Genomic DNA, 16,525 nt, shown 5'->3' on the forward strand with positions numbered 1-16,525 from the left:
TGGTTTGATATTTTTTTCTTCTTCTTCTTTTATGGACATTATTTTGAACGTTGGTTTACAGGGTTTCTCTATATGTTTGATGTTGACCAGTCAAATTTTTGGTAGGTAGTGAAGGGCATTTATTGGTTGAATAGTTCCAAGTTCCATGTATCTTTGAAACTAAAAAGCCCTCTTATTGCAGGAAACCTAGTTACCCAAGCTGCTACAGTGTGTGTGTGTGTGTGTGTGTGTGTGTGTGGGTGTGAAGAAGAAGCATTGAGGACTGCAAAAGATATGAATATATCTGACTCCCAATTTTTAGCCTAACAGCATCAAATACATGTTTACTTACAACAATGCTAAGATTATAGTTATAATTTTTTTGTAACAGTTACGGTTAACTAAATGAAATCTTTAACTTATTATTATTAATTTTTTTTTAATAAAAAAAACTATGAAGTATGTTTATATGAACTCATTCATCTCTACATGCTGACTGCTGTAGTTGTTTGTGGGATAAATGGGCTGGACTTAGCCAAATAACTGGGCGTTGTGGAAGGAAAGCCCATTAAGGCCCATGTCGTAAGATGGATTCAATTGGGACAATTTTCTATACAACACCCTGTATTCTCTGTTTATTATTTTTCATTTACAACTTACTGGTATAAAGAATAATTAATAAACTCGAAGGATAGGGTGCTATTTATAAATCTCTCCATTACATGTGGTGGGGGCCCTTCTGTCTCGTCACGGGTCTGCAACCCAAAAGGAGCCCCAGTTTCGGCCCACAGCAATCCCCCTCTCACGTGCGCTCTGGGTGGGAATCCGTGTGCGGTGTTTGGTACAAAACAGCGCACAGCTCCCTGCTTCGACGAACCGATCCGACCGACAACTGTGAGTTGTCTCATAAGCCCGAACCGATTCCGGGAACAAAGAAGAAGAGCTCACCAAGGTTTTTTCCTCCTCTCTCTCGAAATCCCATAGCTTTCCCGGGTGAGTTGTATTCTTTAATCTCTGAAGTCTTTGGATCCTCGGATTCCTTGTTTAGTTGCAATGAGTAGTGGTGTGGTGCGAATGATATGGTTGGTCTCTCTATGAAAAAGGATACTGTTACGGTGATTTCTGCCTCATCACTTGATGTAGAGATGTTTAAAGGTCTTATTTTTAGGGCTTGGTTGGGTATCTCTTGTAATTTTATAAGCTGTAATAGATTCTAGTATCAGCTGTGCAGTTTGTTAGGTTTCTCTTGACACACTATTGGTAGAGTTTGTGATAGGTGGGAGTAATTGAAGATTTTGGTAAGTGGCATTTGAGTGAGAAATTAAATTAGCTGCCATGGTGCCATGTTTGTTTCCAGCAAGAAGGAAGGTTTTCTTGGTCATTAGGACCTCCTGAGAAAATTTTGAGTATTTTTGGTGCGCAATGATTAGGTTATTCTATGTCAGAGATAGCAAACTTTAGATTTTTTTTTTTAATCCTTTCTGAGATAAAATGGGGACTAGACCCCCAATTATAGTTGGAAAATCTATTAAAGATTAACTCCAATGTTCAAAAGGGTAGGATCCGACCAATGGTGGCCTTGTTTGTAACGCATTGTTAGGCAAGGAATGGCAATGAATGTTAGAAGTACGACTGCTCAGATTTAACAATACTCTCTTCTTTCTTTATGTTTGAGAGTTTTTTCTTTCATCCATGTGCTGCCTTGCCTCTTCATCATATGATGGATAAATACTCATGTCAAAGTTATTCCTGCAAGCATCATTTTGTGCTGATTTTTCCTTTCCTGCAGTAGTTGGGAAGTGATCTTTCTCGATTGCTTACGCAATTGGTTTCACTCAATAATTTTAGTTGCTTACTTTGTTTATTCTCCTTTTGCCAACATAATTGGATGTAATTTACGTTCTAAGCTTTTCCTCGTCAAGGAGTAGAAAACCAATTAAGATCCCAATCTTTAAGTGCCTATGAGATTTATCAAGCAATTATTTATTTCAAAGTTCAGAATAAAATATTTAACTGAATCTCTTAGGATGATTCATTTGAGTGGAGACATGAATTAAATAGTGAAATCACTTGGATCAGGAGTTTGAGTGGCCACGATGGAAAATTTTAATTGGACAATACCCAAAAGAAAGGAAAGATTCGTTAGATATATTTTATTTTAGTGGACACCCACTTGGACTCCACATTTGTGTTCAAACTGGTTATTGTGTTTCAATATGAAAGTGCAGTATAATAGGCAGATTCTTTTTGTAAAAGGGTTAGGATTGAATGATTATGATAGTAATCACTATGATGTATAATGGAGAGGCAACACTGACTTTGGACATTCTGAAAGAAATTTATAACTATAGTTGCAAACTGATAATCTTAGAAAAAGTGGTGGAAGGCCGTTTAAGACTCAGAACTCAGAAGCCTTTCTAAGTAGCATCAGAATGGAAATACAAAGGTACAGTGGATGATCTATTATTTTCCCATTAATCCATCAGTTCTATGGAAATTGAGCTGTATGAATGAGATGGGTTTAGTGTCTAAACATCTGAAACTTAGGTCGAGGGTAAGTAAAACTCTTGGTCATTCTGTTAAGCTACATCCTCCATCAGTTCTATGGAAATTGAGCTGTATGAATGAGATGGGTTTAGTGTCTAAACATCTGAAACTTAGGTCAAGGGTAGTAAAACTCTTGGTCATTCTGTTAAGCTACATCCATGGAAATGACCTATTCCTCAGGAAGACATTAGATGGGACATGCTGTTAGATTTTACCTTGGAAGCCCCTTGGATAACCTACGTTGAATATCTTGTTAGCAATCTCGAAGACCGTATTGTTGAGTATATCATTACTATGTTCATTGTATTTTTCGCAGCTTCGCAATGTCGACTACTGTGCTCCCAGTTGCTTGCTCGTTCCAAAGGAACATTCAGAAGAGCCTGATCACTTGTTCAACTGTCAAGAGACCGTCATCCCTGAGTTCATTGAAGAGCATCTCAGGCACTTCCCGCTTCAAGTCTTCAAACTGTTTCAGGACATCTGCAATGGCTGTCTACAAAGTGAAGCTCATCGGACCGCAGGGAGAGGAGCATGAGTTTGACGCGCCAGATGATGCTTACATCCTCGACTCAGCTGAGGAAGCAGGCTTGGAGCTGCCATACTCATGCCGAGCTGGTGCATGTTCCACGTGTGCAGGTTTAATTGTGTCTGGTACAGTCGACCAGTCAGACGGATCATTCCTCGAAGAGGCGCAACTTGAAAAAGGATACATACTTACCTGTGTCTCTTATCCCACTTCAGACTCTGTTATCCATACTCATAAAGAAGCGGAGCTATATTGATTACACCTTATAACAGGGAAACGGCAGCATTTGTTTTTTCTTCTTCCTTGAGTAGCGTTAGAGAAATTGTCCTACCTGCATTTAGGACTTAATGAGTTATGACAATGTTTAGATGATATGTTTGTCTAGTTGCAAGCTTTATGTGCACCAAAATTCTAGTGAACTTATCTGATATCTCTGCTGATGTTAACTGAGAATAAAGTGAGAGGAGATATCTTAGTTTGTGGGTCCAATGCTGTATATTTTCAAGAATATTGCTAGATCACTAGACTATATCATTAAATAAAGCAGGATAGATGCATTTCTTCTGAGCTTTTCTGCAAGACCCAAGAGGACATGACCCTAGGATAGAGATTGAATGAAGTTTTAAGAAACTGATAACCCCTTTTAACTACCTTTTCAAGAATATTAATTTTATTTTCTGGAAAAAGCAATTGAATAAGATATCAAACTATTACTCGGAATAAAAAAAACAAGGACTTTTTTTTTCTTTTTGATAAATTAAGCCCAACGGCTGATACAACGTCTCAAAACAAAGCAAATAATTCTACAAGGAGCTGCCCTCTTGTTACAATATGTTATGATTAATTTAAAAGACACCCGTTCAACCAAGACCGTCAACAAAATAAAGCCTACAAACATTAGGAAATACAATAAGCAAGGCAGACGAAAGCGAAGTAGGAAAGAGAGTTTTGGATCACTCTTTCAGTATAGTCTTCTTCTTTCGATTCGATGAAAACCGAAGGCATGGCAATGATGTTCATGAACTCGGATGATATCTGCAGTGTCTCCCACTAGATTTCCTGTACAAGATGTCGATCCTCAGTACCATTCAAAGTATCATACACAATCCATGTGATCGCATGTTATTTGATTTGTTATTCCACAGCGTAACATTACCATGGAGATGGACATTATTTTATTTTTGCTCTTAAATAGGGGACGATCAGTTCAAAACCCAGCGATCACCAAAACTATCGTGCAACAAAACATTTTTACTGCTCATAATTGGCAACAGCTTAAACCACTTGAAATGCACCTATCAAACAACCTAGCGGTAAGTCATCAAACAGGAACGTAAATAATGTTATATACATGTTCAATAACAGCTCAAATCCATACAAAGTAACCACTATTGCATAATCTTATTTAACAAAATAACCGATGTGCAACTCCTATACATGTAAGTATATTTTGATGATTCAGAATCATAATATACATCATCTTCATGCTGTAGATATGAATGCCACCAAGGTTTACTGGTCAGTGTGTATGGAAAGCTATTTTTCGTAGCAAAAGTTGTCCCATATCTCAACATGCTAATTGCGCCTCCATGCCCCCAAGTAATGGGAAATATCATATCCTTGATCTCTTGCCTGCTTTATGCTTAAGTGGCATTACCAGCATAAGCACAGACCTTACATCACAGGGATCACCTGACAATGACATCAGATACAATAAAGGCGGCAAAAATTGTTCCTCTTGTTAGAGATGACAGAAATAATGACAATCAGGAAGACCAATGATAGCCATTGGAAGAATTGGGAAGACCATAGATTCCTTAGTCGGACTCGAGCTCCTTGATTCTCCTATCCCACTCTCTGCCCTCATAGTCTTGCTCCAAGATATCCTTCTGAGTACTGTAGACAATCTCCTCTGGCCTGATCACTTTCTGCCTTGCCATGTCTCGAGCACTTAACAACTGAAAATGCAAACAAGAGCATATGTGGAGGAAGAACACAAGTAGATGGTAGAAAGGCAGATGCTACTTAATCTAGTCAACATAATTTAAAAATGGTTCATAACAATTATAACCTCAATAAGAAACAAGAAGAGGAAAGTAGAACAAGATATCAAGAAACTCAATAAATGAAGTACAGAAACCCAGAACCTGCATCACAATAACAGCCTTGAAAATAGGCATTGCAATCAGTTAACATTGCATAGAGGCAATATGGTGCAGAAATTAGAGTAGCAGTAGCTTGTCCTATCTTGAAAAGGCCTACCAACTTTGTGAGACTCAGGCAAACACAGCAGCTAATGAGTTTTGATGAAAAATCTTTCTAAAAGTAAATATAGATCTTCTTTTCCCTTCCATCTTTTTACTTTTCATAGATTACTCTTAACACAGAAACTATATTAAGGAATATTTCATTGCACGTGAAGATCAGCAGAACTGCTGGATGACATATTTCAAGTCCAAAAAGTTGGAACAGAAGTATGCAATATCAAAGGCAGAACAATTATATGGAAGAGCTCTAAACTCGTGCCACATTTATACAGGATTTCATACTAAAATCCCACAACTGACTCAAGGGTGTTATATAAGTTCCTATAGTCATTTCAACCCTTTGCTATTCTCTGCTTTATGTCGCAGCCAGTATTTTAGTAGATCACTTTATCCTGGGAAAAAAATTCAATTAGTCCAGGCTGCACAGGTCCTGATGCTTTGTCTTGGTTAAGCAAGTAGATGAAATCAGCCACTTGATTTTCCAGGCCAGCCTAGAATGTAGACAGATTCCAAAGACTAATAAAATTTAGGCAGAAAGCACTAACTACTCAAGAATACATATATTTACGAAGATCAATTCTTTTAAAACAATGGTAGGCCATATCTTATTTGGTTGAGTTAAACAATTTAAGACCAAATTCTAAAGTTGCTGTTTGGATAGAACACCATATCAGACTGGTGGAGACCACCATTTGATGTGACCTTACTTTTACAATAATAAAATGATGCAGTTTAAAAGTGAGAATTGTAAGCAGCATGCACATTTTCTAATACCTTTCTTCTCAAAGATGGGTCTGGTAACTCAAGTGCTCGAGCTCGTTCTTGTCTTGCCTGATTCCTCTTCATAATATCCTGATTGGTCTTAAGGAGTAGGAACCACCTAAAGAGTGGTATAGCAAAAAAGGAAGCAGCATATATCTGCAATGGAACAATGGTCATCCTGTATTAGTGAAATGAAATAAGGACAATGTCAACTGAACATAGCAATGCAGATTGCATGTGTTTCAGGACTAAGACTTTTGTTCTGATGCATATACTGTTATACACCTAAAATGAACCTGGTCAATGAACCATTCGATACCAAAATAACAGGAATATCAGAGAAAAGCATGAGATAATCAAGGATGCTAATTATCATTAATAGTTAGCTAGAATCCATTAGCATGTTTTGTATATAATAGTAACTACACTAACTGATGATCTGGATGCATACCATCCAATCACATAAATGGCTTAACGATAATATTCTCAATCACCCCCAAAGCAACAAACATGAGAGCAATAGAAATTAGAAATAACAAAACTGCTAAGTAGAACCCATGCAATGATCAATAAGGACTTAAGGAGGGTTAGAACAACTTTTTTATAAATGTCAGTAAATACTGATATTAATGTGAGAGAAAGTGCCAATTTATAAATATGTAACTGATCAAGCCACCAAGTACCTGGAGTAGAGGAAATAGCTGAGAAACAAATGAGACAAAGCTGCCAGGTGTAACTGTAATTTCCCTTCATGCCACATTACATGTCAAAATTAGTAAAACAAATTGAACTACCAAAGAACACTAGTGATAAAAAAGCAGCACTTGTATTCATACTTCAACATGCTTCCTAGAATGACAACTCCAAAAAGATTGAGTGCTCCCAAACCAATGACCATTGCTCTCTCAGATGTACTTGCTTTACTGCAAAATCACAGGCTTTGAGCATAGAGGAATACAAAAAACCATGTTTGACTTGACAACTTGAGAAAACATGATCACAAACATAGATCACTAAAAGTCTAAAACAAAAAACCTATTCTGGGTGTGTTACATGCATTCTTTTCAACCATACAGCTGTATTTGTGCATGTCCAACAATCTAAGAGCAAGTAGATATGCACATTGTTACATGACCAAGTGAAGTTTAATATCCCAACTGCACTGCTCAAGAATTAGGAATCTAATTAACAAATAATGTCTTTACGCATTAGACTATTATGAAGAATTAGATTTTGCAGATAATAGAGAAGTACATGATTTAAGACCTTCAATTAGGTTTTAATGTTTGAATTTCATATCTTGCAAATTTTAGAAAACAATTTCATGGAATCAAAAGGAAAGAAGATGACATTATTGCTCCCTCATCAATAGCTAAGGACACAGATATGGTGTAGATTTTATAGAGGTTGACAAAACCTCTATGAACTAAAAGAGGTAGTATCAATCCACAAATACAGCTAAGCATTGTGTATCCAAAAAGAGTAAAGTGGAAGAAGATGCAAAGGAAGAGCATTCGTTCCACCCCAATGCATTTTTCATTGTGACTCCTTGTGCAGTTGAACTAGGGAAAGAAGGCAAGACACAACAGAAAGAAATCACAGAGCATTTGTAAGATAATCTGCAGTCTAACCATTTGAAACTTCTCAAGCAATCTTAAGCAGTTATTTTTTCTCATGTATATAGAAGTTGTCATACATATTCATGATCATCTAAACTCGGCAATGGACAAATTATCTTCTACATTAAGAACAACTATTAACCTTGTGGTGGTGCTTAAAAAACCACCAGTTCCAAGATGGAAAAGAAAGAGTATCTGAACACACCCTATTAGGTCTGTACGCCCAAAGTCTTTCTTAGAACAGGATGAAAACAAGGTGTATTGTATTACATTAAAGTAACCTTTTCCATCAATCATGTGAATAGAAACAAATTGATGTATGACAGGTGGATTAGATCATGAGAATGAGAAAACCAAATTTATATTATATATGCTATTTATCTTCCAACAGGATGGGATGACATTGTTAAAACAAAGACTTTGGAAGGTAAGGCAAGATAAAATAAATAACCTGAATTTCCATTTGTTCTCCTTAAAATACTTATTAAACCCATTAACCATCTCAGCCCACTTTGTACCAACATATTCTTTTTGACCAATCCTCTTATATGAAGCAGTTCGTTGTAGCGAAGGGAACCGATATAGAATGTTTCCCTGCATGAGTAGCAGAGACATTTGAAATTCAGAACTTTTGAAGATGTAAATGAGAGATACTGGAAAACTAGCTTTTATATCCACCTATAATAGGACATATAGATAACTCAGCAAGCATTGACAGTTATAGAAATTCATATTGGCATTTGAACTTCACATTTACACCAAAGAGGATCAGTACCTAAGCATGGACTTTAATCAACCATTCTGATTATGCCAATCTTTCTATAGAGCTTTACACATGAAATCCACAGAAAGTCAGCCAGATGCAACCTAAGTTACTCCAAATCCTTATGATGGATTGAGCTTTTAATTTTACCACTTAATTTAACAGCTAAAAATCATGCCGATGGAGTAACCTCCCAATATATATGGACCAATTTCAGATAGAAAGATTAATGAAGATGATACATTTTAATCTCCCAATATATATGGACCAATTTCAGATAGAAAGATTAATGAACATGATACATTTTAACCTTCTTTAATTTCAGAAAGAAGGATTAAATTCTGAGAAGGTTTTGAGAAGTCAAAAGCAATAACAACAAAGAAGATAAAGAATACCGAATTGTACAGAAGCCAAAATTTCCATATATTTTAATCTGACTTTCAGATAAAAAGTTAAATCGTGTAGAAAAAGATGTAGCATAGACAAAGTATATCAGACGTTTAGATTAACAAGGTACCAAAACAGATGCAGAAAGAAGCCAACTTTTTAAGATGTTTTCCTCTTAAATCTAGCTCGAGGAAGAGGGAGGTCAAGCCAAGAAAATTGTGAAACCAAGCCTCGGTTTCTATGAATATATAGAATCTGGAATTGGTTGATAATGTTTTTTTTTACCATTTAAAATTATTTCACAAGAAGTAGCCAAAATTGGGGCACTGAATATTAAAAAAATGTTTGCTCATCGAATTGATGCAAAGTTCATCCAACATACAAAGTGTAAATAAAGGTTATTGGACTTCACTAATCACCAGTCAACCTCTAGTTCAAAGGTCAATAAAAGCAGCTAGCAGGGAAGGAGCAGATGCCAAACAATTAAAGTTGTGTGTTCTGATGTAGCAGTAGGAGGTATGACCAAAGAATACAAATGTTGACATATTTTGGATTCTGTAGGACTATAACCAGAAAAAATTTCAACAGGGCATAAATTATCCAAGCATAATTATCATGTGAATCACACAAACTAGCTGTGAATATGTAATATTAATGCATAGCATTACAAGAAGCAACAGACAACCAAAACCAAGAAATCAAATCACAGAAAGTTTGGAAAAGATCTAGACTCAGCATGGAACATATGAGATCATACTTGACAAAGGCAGGCAATGACTGGAAAAATTATAATTGCTAAGCTGCACAAAAAGGGTTGAGAACATCAAGGAAAAAAGTAATCTATACCAGTCTTTCAACAATTTGAGAGAAGATACTGAATAAGCATGTCATAAAGCTACAGAAAAATAAACTGAATGTGAAAAATATTCATGATTGTATCAATTAACACGTGACACTTGTTTATATATCTACAAAAGATATAACCAACAGATAATCATAACCTGCTCATCAACTTCAGGATTCCCTTGGAATTGTAAGAGAACTGGTAGAATAAATGACTCATCATCCTGCCACTCACAAGGAAAGAAATCAAGTTCACAGACTCTAGAAGCATTTCAGTAATGATTACGTAACAGCAAGTCAACAGCAGACCAATCCTGAACTGTAAGAACTAAAATTTCGTCAAGTATTCACGCCATCCAGTCTTCAAAATGTTTCTTTTGTGTATGTGTGTTTGTTTCAGTTATGTCATTCTCATAAAGACTTAGTAATTTAGAGAAGACTTTTAATGAGATGAAAAGAAAAAAGGCAAAAGCTAATGAATGGACCTTTGTTTGATCAGCAGGCAATACATCAAGATAAGGTGCTAGTTCTTCTGCAGTAACAACTCCACCATTGGAGGCAATATATTGCCCAATCTGTCAATACAATAGAATATACAGTAGCAATTAGATAATTCATACTCTGCCATGACATAAGAGAGTTCCATGAAACTTACAGCTTACGAGAATGACATAAGAATTATGCATACCCATTAGAGTAATGTAAGAGAATAGCACATACTTCAAAAAAAAATCATAAATCATAATCAACTTTCTCCAAAGGGTTACCAACTTGTTTTACAGAGATCAATCCAGAACAATCTCTTATGACATGGATATTGATGTATCGAAAAATAAACTGATTCAGGTGCCTAAGATACCAAGAGCTACAAGAGATAAACTTCATGACAGGCCATCCATGAGAAATCTAATACAATAGTGGTAGAGAAGAGGCAAATATATGAAACTCAAGGCATCTGCCAAAATACCCCCACAGTTGTTAAATATGAAACAGACTTTGCTCATTTAAATCAGAACATAAATCTGTTTAATGAAAGTATTTTCTTAAATTCCTCAAAAGTTGACATGACATACACACAATTATATTTAAGAATTTGGTTAGTTCTGTTACTAGGTTCTATATGTTCTGGCAGAATTAATAATGCACAAAAGTATGCCACTGTGACCTGCTGAACAACAAAGAATGCAAAAAAGTACCAGCTTCCACCTCTCTTCTTCAAGTCCCTGATTTGGATTTCCATCACCAAATACAAATGAAAAAACCTACAAAAGGATGTTATACTTGTGTTTTATTGTTGTCCACAAGAACCAATAACATAATGGAAATGAACAATAAGTCAAACCCTTTTGAATTACAGATTCAATGAAGTTCATTTGGTCATCTGTGCTCCTTTGCCGCCTTCTATAATAATTAGCATCCCAGTACCTACAAACAGCACCAATAATAATATGGCTAATTTGAATGAATACATAAAAAAGACCATTTATATAACCGTCCATGCATCAAATAAGAATATACAAGGCCAGCTTTTTGTAATATTAGCTAATTAGATATCAGAGTGGACAGTTTGTTTTAAGTTTTATTGAAATGAGGGCTTTGGCCTTTTTGTCAAAAAAAGAGTGGATAGTTTGTTAATTTCTAAATGTTAGAATATGAAACGGACAGTAAAAGTTTTTCTGGAAATGATAAAAATATAACAGAAGACAATTCCTTGGTTGATCAAATAGGACATTACCAAAATAAATCTGTAGGACTAAAGAAGACATTGACGCTAGAGCCATAGGATCTCCCCCTTCGTCTGCCACGATTATCTTCATCACTGCCATCATAAGAACCTTTATCAGTACAGGCAACAAAAAGTAATTGACAACATCTCAAAGAAAATAATTTGAAACAGATAAGTGCACAATAAACAAGGTGAAGACTTCACAGTGACTACTTAAATTCTTGCATGCTATCTAACTTTACACTAAAGAAAAGGTCTTCTGGGAAAAATCTAAACTTGATTCTTTATGAACAAGCAAGCAAGCAAACTCTATCTGAGTTGTGGAAGTTACTTCAGTAGACTAGCAACACTTGCATTACCTTGGGTAGTTACTCTAAGTGCATTGATAAACAATTTCTGAAATGTTGAGACCGAAGAATGGTAAAATAGGTATTGTAGGTGCGCAAATCATACCTCTGACTCGAAATAAGGACAATGATTGTTGTATATACAAGAACAATTGAGGCAATAAGTGCTGTCCCAAACGAAACCCTAATCAAATATGCAGCTGCTTCCTACAGGTGAAGTCGGAATTAATCGAAGATTGCTTGGTATCACTGCCAGTAATGTGAAAGAACAAGTTAACAAAACAGTAGTATGAGAGCCTTCATACCTTAACTTTGTCAAGAACAGGTTCAGCTCTGATCATAAAGGATTTGGCAGCGAGCTTCGAGCGATAATCCTTTGGGAATGCATAAAGCACATCACCTTCATCCGACACCTATCAGTGCAACCTTCCAAAAGATTAGCTTTCAAAGACTAGAGCTTTAGAATTATTCATCCTGTTGTAGCATAAAAAATATTAAGCGTAATATTCACTCGACAATTACATTAAATGGACTAAATTTTAGATTCAAAAACCTCCAAGAATCCACCAGTATCAGCAGCGAGAGCTTGGAGAGCTCTCTCGGCCTCAGCTAGCTTTAGCCCCGCCTTACTAGCGATATCCCCGGTGGTGACCCTACCGCCGTAGGAATCGACGGCGTCCATAGCGCGCTTCCGAACATCGGACGGCAGCTTGTCCGTCTCCACGGCACCCCCCGGCCGAATTCCGGCCGGGACCTGGAAGCTCGCCGTGACCACGGGGGCCACCGATACTTTAGCGTTTGCACGTCGCGGAGAGAGAGGAACTGGCAAGGAGTAAGGTCGGGGTAAAGAGAGGAAGCCATGGCAAGGGGCTCGGAGGCGGAGAAGCGCGCGGTTCGAGGAGGGAGGAGGTCGGAAGTAGAAATGACTGCCCCGCAAAGCCGAGGAGAGGGAAATGGATGTGGGAGCCATAGGGATAAATTAGTCGCAATTTCTAGGGTTTTCTAGGTATCAATTCATCGCCATTGGAGATTGGAGAAGAGAGAGGAGAAAGGAAGGAGACGGCAAGTGGCTAGAAATTTTTTTGTGTGGTCTTAGATTTTAATCTGTTCGATTGGAAATTTGGAACGCAGCACCACTGCAGGAGTTTTTGGTAATTGAGGAAACCAAAATCCGGTCAGGATCCGACCCGGACCTAGATCCGACCCATTATTATCTTTTAAAAATATATAATAATTACGGATATTCAATAAGTGACAACCTCTGTGCATTATTATCAACTTATGATATAAATAGAAAATGCTTTGATCTTAGGATATATATATATTTTTTTCATAGGCTAAGAAAAATTTTAACCTCGGTAATCTTATATTAATGCAGCCTATAGTCATTACTCATACAACTTAAAAGCTCTTTTAATCATGCATCTGAGGCACAACCATTTGCTAAACATGAAAGTATATATTATTTTGTCCTGTTTTGATGTCAAAAGCTTCATATATATATTTGTAGCATCTAAGTAGGAAAAGAATACATGTATGTTGTGAAAAAATATACTAGAAGTGAAACAAGCAAGCAAAAGATTACAGAAAGAGAGCAACTCATAAGAAATGTCATCATCAATAAGAAACTTCTCTGAATTCTTAAATATGATATCAATTAATTACTCTTCTGAGATAAGCCGTATCGTATCTACCATAGTATATCAGTCAGATCTTTCTCACACCAAGCAGATATATATTCTATAGAGTTATATGTATATCAATCAAACAAATCAAATGAAATGTGCACAATAAACACCAATTGTAGGGAAATTACTGAAGATATCCAACCTTTTTTTATGTTTTGTTTTAAAGTTATTATTTTGTATGATTAATGATCTTCTGCAAGACAACGGTCCTGGCTCTCCTAATATCCCTGCTGCATTGATCAACCTGCCTCCCCAAATCTTCGACGCTCTTGGTGAACACGCCAAGCTTGCGCTTGATCTCTTGGATTCCGAATCGGACTGCTTCCTCCTCTTGCAGCGAGAATTCAGTGATCCGCAGGAGAGAGGTGATCTGAAGCTCAAGCTGATCGACGAGAAGACGAATGTTTTCCAAGTCCTTGATTGCAATGTATGTGCCTACTTGCATTGAGTTGATCACGTCTTTCTTGCCATTTAACACGTCCTCGTACTTGTTCAACAGAGAGTCGAACCACTTCCCCATGGATCCTAGAGGTATGGCAGTCGCAGCAGCTAGAGCCGCCGCGACCGGAGGCGCCGCCATCGCCGCAGCCACGACCGAGCAAATCAGCACCGCAGCGAAAGCCGATGCGAAGATTACGCTGGAGATTTTCCGCCATGTCTTGATCGATTTCACCTTCTTGCTCAGCTCCTTCTTGCGGCGCAGTAGCTTCTCCAGCATCGACAGCTGCTGTTCGTGTAGCAAATGGAACACCTTGAAGAATTCCTCCGAGAACGGATCGCCCATCGCCTTGAAATGCTTCAATTCCTCCAACGTTCTCTTGTACTTGCTCATCTTACCATCTTCCACCTCCTCCTCCTCTTCTTCCTCCTCGTCGTACAGTTGAAGGGCGACCTGAACGATCAACTGGCTGTCTCGGGCCTTGTTTAGACACCTCTCCACCACGCCGCAGAAATCCAAGCTCTGGAGGCTGTTCTCGAAGTACTCCTCGACGAGGTCGAACAGCTCCTTGTTCTTCCATATATCCTTCTTGCACTCCAGGATGATCTTGACCACCTCCTGGTTCATCTCAAGAAGGCAGCCGGTGACCTCTTTGAGGGAGCCGAAGGAGAGGGATCGAACCTGGACGCCATGGGCCAGGGTGGAGAGAGCCCGGCTCGTCCTTTGCTGGAGAGTGGTGTCGAACAACTGGAGCTCGGGGTCTTGAAGACACGCGTCTTCGTATAAGCTCAGCGCTGTTGTGTACTGGATGGCATCGCCATTGCCTTCTTTGCGGGTGGGCAATGGAGCTCTCTTGCTTAACTGACCACCCATGGAGGATGCTACGTACAAAGAATTAATTATATGAAGCAAAGCTCATCAATTTATAGCTAGCTCGATCAGAACAGAGCAACGAGACCCAAATCAGAAATCCTACTGATTTATCCAAATTACCCCCAAATCTCAAAATCTTAGTCGCTTCCGGGATCACACGAGTTGATGCAATTAAACCACAATAATGAAGGGAGAAGAGTGCCCAACCTTAACACCAAGAAAGCTCGGATTTTGACGGTTCTAACAGCTGGAAAAAGATGGATCGCGAAATGGGAAAAGATGAGGATTAAGGGGAAAGAGAGGGGGTTCTCGGAAAACTTATACGTTTGAAAAAGAAAAGAGTTAACGAAGGAAGAGAGGCGGGGTTTGGGAAATCTTGTACGCATCAAGGAAAGGAGAGGAGAGAGAGAGAGAGAGAAGAGAGAAGAGTGGAGGAAACGAGGAGATAAATAAGCAAACGGGATATAATAAAGGTATGAAGTGTAGATTAGAGGAGAATGTTTACTTGTTTAGCGAAGAGCAAGAGGAAATCTAAAGCTTTTGTCCTTCCCCCTCAAATTCTGCGCTTAAATTCCGGAACTTCGACAAGATTCCTTGGATGGATTTTTATGCGGTTTTTAAGAATAATAAACGAGATTAATTCCAAATCCAATGAGGAACTTATCTGGAACCATTAAATACACTCAAATTACTTTATTTCTTTAACTTTATTTTCTATTATTGTTCATCATCTACAATGATAAATGAAGAAAATATTATAAACAAAACTTTCAAATTTTTCTTCTCTCTTTTCTTTTCATTAAAATTTAAAAGTTGTGTTAAGATGCTGCATATCGATCCATTTTAGCCCTCGTAAACGTCATTTTATGGGATTCTGTCATCTTTCTAAAATGGAAATCTAATTATTAATTAAGCCCATCAATTTACTATCCCATTCATTTAAATGTTGGCTAATCCAATTCTATTTGGTTTGGTCCAACATAGGCCCCTTCATATGACTTGGGCCTGGTAACCAGGCCACCATAGCCCAAGATGGGCTTAAATATATCCAGAAGGCCAACAAAAAGTTCTTCTAATCATGTATACTCCATGGATATAAATCATTAAATCTTGATCTAATACTCACAAATTATTCATACTATAAATTAATATTACATGCATAGATTTGAGCTTTATCAAGTAGACTTTTGTTTAATCTCGACTTATTATATTTCAAGCCAAGTTTAAGCCAAGCCTAAATCAAGCTCAACCGCTCAATTTTCTGCGCTGGTATCTCGAAAAATATATAAAGTCCTAAATGTATCCTTCTAGAAACCTTATAAAATCCAAGGTGCATCAAAACACCATTACTGTTGCATTAAAAAAGTTGTGATTAATTACCACAACATAGAAAATTGTATATCTATCTCATTCAGTCCTTTTCATGTTTTGCTCATCAGAGACAAGTTAGTATATTCATTCCTCCTGATCTTAATGCTTTGCAAGTATGTCTTTGTCCATTGCTTCTATACTACAGAGCTAAAATCTTTCTCCTTTTGATGCTAGCTAGGCTGAGCCTGAGATGATAAACTTGTCAAGATATCTTACTTGTGGATTGGATAACTCTAGAAGATATGATGTGATTAATATCTCACTCTTATCAATTATTCTGTCATTGTCAACACCATAGAATCAGATCTACTCACTTAGAGATGTAGATGATTCAAGTTGAACATTATTATTAGTAGCAGTAGAGTCACTTCAATTCCAAGAAAATAGA

At 37.4% G+C, this 16,525-nt stretch overlaps 3 protein-coding genes across 4 annotated transcripts; 1 reads left to right on the forward strand and 2 right to left on the reverse strand.

Moving 5' to 3' along the window:
* Positions 1-803: 803 nt before the first annotated feature.
* Positions 804-3,619, forward strand: LOC140772715 (ferredoxin, root R-B1-like). Its single transcript, XM_073114914.1, has 2 exons — positions 804-931; positions 2,843-3,619. The coding sequence occupies exon 2, from the start codon at positions 2,850-2,852 to the stop codon at positions 3,306-3,308; it is 459 nt and encodes a 152-aa protein (XP_072971015.1). The 5' UTR covers positions 804-931; positions 2,843-2,849; the 3' UTR covers positions 3,309-3,619.
* Positions 3,620-4,380: 761 nt separating this feature from the next.
* Positions 4,381-12,878, reverse strand: LOC140771885 (uncharacterized protein At5g03900, chloroplastic). The gene is made up of 13 exons (XM_073113676.1): positions 12,320-12,878; positions 12,072-12,179; positions 11,873-11,973; positions 11,429-11,512; positions 11,049-11,118; positions 10,890-10,955; positions 10,179-10,268; positions 9,852-9,917; positions 8,152-8,294; positions 6,918-7,004; positions 6,765-6,828; positions 6,094-6,237; positions 4,381-5,010 (listed from the first exon to the last, which is right to left on the reverse strand). The coding sequence occupies exons 1-13, from the start codon at positions 12,734-12,736 to the stop codon at positions 4,870-4,872; spliced, it is 1,581 nt and encodes a 526-aa protein (XP_072969777.1). The 5' UTR covers positions 12,737-12,878; the 3' UTR covers positions 4,381-4,869.
* Positions 12,879-13,351: 473 nt separating this feature from the next.
* On the reverse strand, positions 13,352-15,259 carry LOC140772260 (UPF0496 protein 1-like). 2 transcript variants are annotated; one of them, XM_073114240.1, is made up of 2 exons: positions 14,974-15,259; positions 13,352-14,774 (listed from the first exon to the last, which is right to left on the reverse strand). In XM_073114240.1, exon 2 carries the CDS (start codon positions 14,764-14,766, stop codon positions 13,624-13,626), a length of 1,143 nt encoding a protein of 380 aa, XP_072970341.1. In that variant the 5' UTR covers positions 14,767-14,774; positions 14,974-15,259; the 3' UTR covers positions 13,352-13,623. The 2 variants fall into 2 exon arrangements, with proteins under 2 accessions (XP_072970341.1, XP_072970340.1); XM_073114239.1 differs by having other exon boundaries at positions 14,887-15,259.
* Positions 15,260-16,525: the final 1,266 nt, after the last annotated feature.

The sequence above is a fragment of the Typha angustifolia genome, chromosome 12 (genome assembly GCF_048772165.1).
Source record: "Typha angustifolia cultivar Huaian chromosome 12, ASM4877216v1, whole genome shotgun sequence".
Classification (NCBI taxonomy): Eukaryota; Viridiplantae; Streptophyta; class Magnoliopsida; order Poales; family Typhaceae; genus Typha; species Typha angustifolia.